Here is a 6,889-nt window from a genome sequence, read left to right as displayed (position 1 = left end):
TCAAAAAGGCAGATTTTCAGGGAGGGCAAGGGGGAGGAAGGAGCATTTTTTAAAATAACCATAGCTTTGCTTTCTGGATGGATTTCTTGTCTTGTAAGAACTATTATAACACACAAGCGGACTCTTTTTTTTTTTTTTTAAAATAACTGTATGAACATAAGCCTACTTTTTTTAGGATGTAAGTCTGGGTATGACAGTTCTAAATCAGGATTTATCTAAACAAAGGGCTTTACTTTGAAGAGGGATGGCTCCCTGCAACTATTTTGTTATCAAGTGACAAGCAGTAACCAACTCCCAAACTACACTGTCAGATTTTATTTAACTGTAAGATGCTACCATAAGAAGAGGTCAGGAAGGGACACATAGCACTGGATAGATGTCCAGCTATATTATTATAAGGAATCATGCTGTGTGAATACAGACGTTTTTACCTTAATACAGACTGGTTTATAACAGAACACACCCCTCTTGTAAATACACCCTCAGTCCTCACTGTTTTCTTACTGTTCTTTCCAACATCTGCTGAGCTTTCAGAAACACCAGACATTTTGGCACAATCACTCTTCAGGTGACATTTCAATTTCCTTTCTCACACCAGGCTTTATTTTCAAGCAAGCAAGCAAAGTAGGAAAAAGTACCACACTGGTGGAGACCCCTGTAGTTTGGGACTGCCTAAGTAACAAAATAATAATATCAATATAATATGGGCTCCTTTACCTGCTTTCTGACATGTGAAGAGCATTCTCCTCATCTCCTTTGGAAATTTCAGGTTCAGATTCCTGGCTATTTTTTCCTATCCTGGGGCGTTTTAAATGACTGCTTCGCGTCCGAATGGAAACGGGTGTTAAGGTAGGCTCTTAGAAGGGGGAAAAAATGTATAAATAAATACAAGTGAAGAAAAGCAGTTCAGGGAAGACTGCACATACAGATTTTTTCCTCTAATCATTTCATTATAGCAAGTGAGTGTAAGAAAAAAGTGAAAGAGCATTTTACTGTGGTACTTTTCTGAACACACATAAACAGTCTTGTTACCAAGACTCGTAACAATTAATTTTATGAGCTGGACCCCAGCACCTTAGAGCAAGGCATGTTTTTGCCCACTTTGCAGATGAATAAGCTAAGCTACAAAGAGTCTGCTAACCTAGTAATCCATAATAATCACAATATTGATAGTGTTACTTTTACCTTCAGATGTGCTTGCATGGACATCTAATGATTCTTTGCCTTTTTGAGATTCAGCCTAAAGCAAAAGCAAGACCAATGTTATTTTAAATATCTTCATCTCCCCATCTCTGGCTGCACCTTTCTGAAGCATTATTTCATAGTAATGATACTATAGAAGACTGGCTACAGCCATTCTTAATTTAAAATACATATATATTTCACAAATTGTATAAAATATAAAAATATATTATAAAATTATTTTATACATATCTTATATCTCAACAGACCAGATGAAGTTTCTTATCATCTGGTCTTTAATAGAAGCATGAATATTTTTTCTGCATTTTATTCTGATCCCAACATACAAGATAAGACTTCAATGTAACCTGCCATTACAAATAACACTAGCAAGTTTTTTGTAATAGTATATAGCAGGTGTCCATACAATTAACTGCTAGATGTCTTTTTTTTCCCCTCCTCTTTTTGTAGAAACCCAAGGGTCTAGACTAGAGTAGCCTAGAAAATTTAGCAGGACAGCTTTATTTTTATACTTGTATTTTGTAGTCTTATTTTATCATGACATGCAATAAAATATAGCAACCCACAGATTAGCTTTAAAAAAAATAAATAAAAGAAAGAAAAGAAAAAGAAAAATCAGCCAAAAAAACACAACTTAGCGATTCAGCAAGAATATAGGTTACATGCACAGTCAGCACAAGAGGCTGCTCATGTCAGACCTCCCTCTCCCTAGAACTCTCTTGCCTCCTGTTCCTCCCAATATCTCCATTTTTGTGAAAGCTAGCTGAGGACTTGGTGGTCAAGCACTTGATATCATGAAGTGGGTGCAAGCTATACACATTAAAATGCAGTATATGCATTGCTCTCTTAACTACTCTAAGCAATCTAGAACTGGCAATAACTTGCATGCAGGTGTTCTGCTGCCTTTCCAGCCTCACTTCAAGTACTGCCCAAGAAGGCCAGCAACAAGTGGCCATATCTAGATTCTGCTGCTCAAAATAGTTTCAAGTAAGTTTTAAGCCACACAAAAAAGGGACCACTAAATTAAATACAGAAATGCATTTGGGGAATGTTTTTTTCAGGTGTGGGGGATGGTAGGGTGTTTTGTTTTGTTTAGCAGTTCACCAGCTTTCAAACTGTTGCAGAGCTCTATACAGACAGCGCAGGTGCCAGGAGAGAGCTGCCAGTGATTCTAGCAGGCTAGGAGGAGTTGAAGCACTTTGGGAACCAAGTATCCATCATCTTCTCCTTCTTGATCACGGCAAAAGACAGGGCTTGAATTCTTAATTCACAGCCACAGAAAACCCTGAGAACTGCTAACATCCCTCTGCTATTTTCTCCAAGTACATCCATGTAACTCTGCATCCAAAATACACATTTTTATGAAAAGGTTTTGCTGAAATGATTGTTAGCACAATCTATCTGAATTTAAAGTCAGTGATAATGCTCAAGGCACTCTTACAAGTTAAAGACTACTATACCAGTTAAAGGCAACTAAGTTGTTGCTTCTCATTTACAGTCTGAAAACATCACTACTTTGCCATCAGTTTTGTTTTGGGAGACGCCAACTTTCTCACTAGGAAAACAGACATTTGATTTACATTTCATATTTAAAGTTTATATCTAAAGGGGTGAAAGCACCAATTCAAACATTATTACTACTCTTCATGATTCAATGGGAAGAGTCACTGACTTATAGGAGAACATGGTCACATCTTAATACTACAGACAGTCTGAAACACAGAAATCCATCCTCCCTGTATCTGGAGCTATGAGTTATTCCCAAGGACATTGTGTGGTCTCAGTGCACAAGTGAGATGGAGGAACAGATGTCTAATATTCAAATACACAAAAATATTCCCAACTAGATACCCATATATAGCTGAAATCAGGCTGAAACTTCAAATACATACAAATAAAGCTGCAATCCTTGTATACGGACGATGTATAACCCCAAATGCAAACTAAACACTTTCCACCATATTCAGCTGTGATGCAAGTGTGTAGTTCCATAAACACTTGTCTTTATTCGCTCCACTCCTGTGATGACACTACTGTTCAACAGCCTTTCTGGAGAGTTTAATCTCTGAGACAGTTAAATACTCTCCTCCTCAAAGCTGCTAGCAAACAGCTCAAGTGTGACACAGACCCCTTTCATGCAGGAAAATAAAGATGGGGAAAACCCCCCCAAAAGTGTATTTTTAGCCCCAGGTTAGTCATCAGTGTTAAGTCAGTGGGAAACATTAACATCCACCCAAAGATAACAAAAATATTTGTCTTTTATAATAGAGACTCAAGCCAACTCAATTATAACAAGATGCACAATGAACATTTCTTCTACTTTATGGCTGTTTCAGTGACCAAAAAGGAAGCAAAAAAAAAAAAAAGCAGTATCACTTTCAGGTGAAAGTCATGGGTTTTGTCAGACTGGCTGCCCCTCAGACAAAGTAAAAAGGCATGGAAAGCTCTCTGCACAACCCAAGACGGTTTCTTGAGAACATACATGGAAAAAAATCTCAAACAAGTATAACATACTGTTTATCAAACATATCAATCTGCTAAAATCATTCATTTCTGAACTTCAGAAAAGTATTGTTTTGTAAAAATTAAAAATATTTACTGAACATAAAATAAAGAACAGGTAATTAAAGATGAAAGAATAGGATGAGATACATTATATGATCATAGAAAAATATAAAAAGCTTGAGAGCTTTTAAGAGATGGAAAACATTCTGTGTACCTACACTTAGCTGTGTTTCTGGTTCTGTGTTCTGTTCATTTGCTTCAGATCCCACTGCTGATTGCAAAAAATACTCCTCTGTCTGGAAACTCATATTTTCTTTCTGAGAGGCCTCTTCTGTTAAGAGCAGTTAAAAGGGGCAGCAGGAAAAAGAAAGATTACAGTATCTTAATTTAACAATTAGCCATTCTGAACATGATCTCACAAGATCTCAGGAGAAATAAGATTTCTCTGTTAGTTTCCACGGGCAACATTCAAAGGAGTCCCTGTAGAGCAAACACCCTACAGTACAACTTTTACAGTGTCATAAAACAACAAAATAAAGCACCCATACCTGTAATTTTGAGCTTTTCCCTTTGCAATACAGTGGTAATAGGTGTCCTCTGGAACCAGTGTCCTGCTCCCTCCACTTCCCATAAAAGGTCATGGTCCCCAGGGTACTTCTCAAAGTAGCGCTTACAAACTGAACAAATATAATTTAAGAGAAAAAAACCTGCTATGTACACTAGATACACAGCTGTATTTCCATTTTAAAAGTTTATCTGAAATTAAATTCATTTGTAATTTTCCATCATACACATAAGCCACCAAAAAAGAACCATTCAACAAGTAGTCCAGCCTGAATAACCGTAACATTGCTATACCCTAGTCTTCTTTCTCAGTAAATCCCTCCTTCGGGTTTAAGCACTTTCCACTATTCTATTACACTGCAAACAAAAACGGATGCCACTTTTTTCTTCTTCTCTGAGCATCCATTTTGGAGTTTTACAACTTCACTGGTCCCCATCTCTGCCAATCACAAGACCAAACTGGGATGGAAGGGGTCTTAGGTAGAGCATGTGGTCAAGTGATTTTGTCAACTAGTGTTTTTATAGGCCCTGGTTAAAAGCACTCTCTGGGAATGCAAACACATTGCCTTTGTATGGTTTATTATCCACTCACCATTCACTTTTGGAATATTTACTTCTCTGCTATCCCTTCACCTTTTTGCTCCCACTGCACATAGCAAACATGCATGTGGAGAAGCTTGTTATGACATTGTTCAGTAGTGGGTCCAAGGAAAACGGCCATTTTTCAACTGGTTCTCTACTGATGCATAACCTCTGCGGACAAGATCCTGACATACCACTCCTTGGCCAGGGAAATGAATTAGTCATTAAATTGTGCTTGAGACAGCTGGCCAGCTTAAGCCTAACAAACAAGGTCTACTTGGATCCAACTGCAGAGTGGGGTATTTATAACAGCAGAAAATTTCCAGCAGCTTAGCAAAGAGGCATGATGAAAACATGAACAGAGGGAAGCCTGGCAGATGCACTGAGAGCAGGACAAGACAAAGACAGACTTGAGAAATTGGGCAAATGAAGTCCTGCTTGCTTGAACATAGACAATCCCAAGCAACATCATTTCCAGAAAGTTTGTCACTTCCTAGATACTATATCCCTCTTGGGCTGTTAATGATAGAGCGATAAGTGTCTTCCTTGCACACTAAAACTTTGCCTCCTTATACTTAAGTTAAAACATAGCCAAGAATGTTCACTTGACCAGACATCCTGGGAAAGCCAACAGAGAGCCAATAATCAAATCTCACACACAGAGGATTAAAATTTTATAAGGAAATATTTCACCATCTTACCCAAATGAGGTTAGGACATTTAAAAGACCCTCACTGCGAGGGTGGTTGAATGCTGGAACAGGTTCCCCAGAGAGGTTGTGGAGTCTCCATCCTTGGAGATATTCAAAACCCAGCTGGACACGGTTCTGCACAATCTGCTCTAGCCGATCCTGCTTGAACACGGGGGTTCAACCAGATTACCTGCAGAGGTCCCTTCCAACCTCAACTGTTCTGTGATTCTGTGATGCAGCCACAAACATGGAGTGCTCTCATGGAGCTCGAACAACAATGCTCATTTGGACATATAAAGAAAACAAAGACTACCAGAAGAATAAATCAAAGAGCTTGCCTGTGTACATGAAGGACGACAGCGGGTATCGTAAGCCAAGTGTGTCTTCAGTAAAGGAATCCACAAAGTCTTCCAACATCATTAGTCCGAAGTCTTTCCCACGATGTCTCTTTCTTACAAACATTGTGTCTAACACTGGAAGCTGGTAACTCTGAGTAAGGTAAGAGCTACAAACACTTCCTAAAATAATGGGAGGAGGAAAATATCTGTCAGTATTTCAGCACTGACATGCTGCAGCATGGATTTTAGCATATTCAATTAAAGACAGGCTGTAATTGTTGTAAGCCATTTACTGGCTCTTTGGACAAGCTTTATGAAGTTGCCAAGATATTCATAGATTAAAATATCGGAAAAGTTGTCTGCTGAAAAAAGGAAAAGCAGTAGAGAGATAGAGGGGAAAGGCTCACTTTAAAAATCTCACTGCACAGCTCCTTATGAAATCAGACTAAAAATGAAGCTGAAAAAGGGAGGAGGGAAAAGGAGTCAAAAAAATTCATGAACTGCACTTTTCTGTTGGTTATGTAACTCCTCAGGACAAATAGGAAGACTGCAATTCAGCTCTTCTTTAAGAATTGAAACAATAATTCCAGCTTTTGAAATGAAATGACACACCAAAAAACCAAGAAGCTTTACATTGAAATTTTCCCATAAATAGCACATATTATCTATAGTTAAAATGAAGACCAAACAGACTGCAATTACACATGTACTTCAGTATCAGAGGGTAGTTATGGACTCAGCGATGCCAAAGTGATGTCATTTAATGGTATTATAACAGCACTTCAACTACCCAATCCATTTTCAGGATTTCAATCATTTTCATATTTCAATACATTTTGCCAGTCAGTGTGAATCACGCCAGTAAATGGTCCTTTCCTCTAATGAGGCTAGAGAGAAACATACAGTCTTCTATAGAATTTAGTTTGTCCTTGCAATACCTTTTAAGACCAGTGAACATACTTATCTTCATTTTTCAAGCAAGGGAAACATAAGCAGAAAGGTTACA

At 38.1% G+C, this 6,889-nt stretch overlaps 1 protein-coding gene across 1 annotated transcript in view; it reads right to left on the bottom strand.

Annotated features, from left to right (window-relative positions):
* FAM169A (family with sequence similarity 169 member A) overlaps positions 1–6,889 on the bottom strand; it is a 77,843-nt gene that overhangs the window by 5,911 nt on the left and 65,043 nt on the right. The window contains exons 10-14 of the mRNA XM_026057398.1: positions 5,884–6,063; positions 4,257–4,385; positions 3,927–4,039; positions 1,186–1,240; positions 718–856 (exon numbers count right to left, since the gene is read on the bottom strand). Of these exons, the coding sequence (XP_025913183.1) occupies positions 718–856; positions 1,186–1,240; positions 3,927–4,039; positions 4,257–4,385; positions 5,884–6,063 (616 nt within the window). The remainder of the gene's footprint in view (positions 1–717; positions 857–1,185; positions 1,241–3,926; positions 4,040–4,256; positions 4,386–5,883; positions 6,064–6,889) is intronic.

This window comes from Apteryx rowi, unplaced genomic scaffold (assembly GCF_003343035.1).
Source record: "Apteryx rowi isolate R43461 unplaced genomic scaffold, aptRow1 scaffold_139, whole genome shotgun sequence".
Classification (NCBI taxonomy): domain Eukaryota; kingdom Metazoa; phylum Chordata; class Aves; order Apterygiformes; family Apterygidae; genus Apteryx; species Apteryx rowi.
The sequence above is the reverse complement of the archived record's forward strand: the minus strand, read 5'-3'. Positions and strand labels throughout refer to the sequence as shown.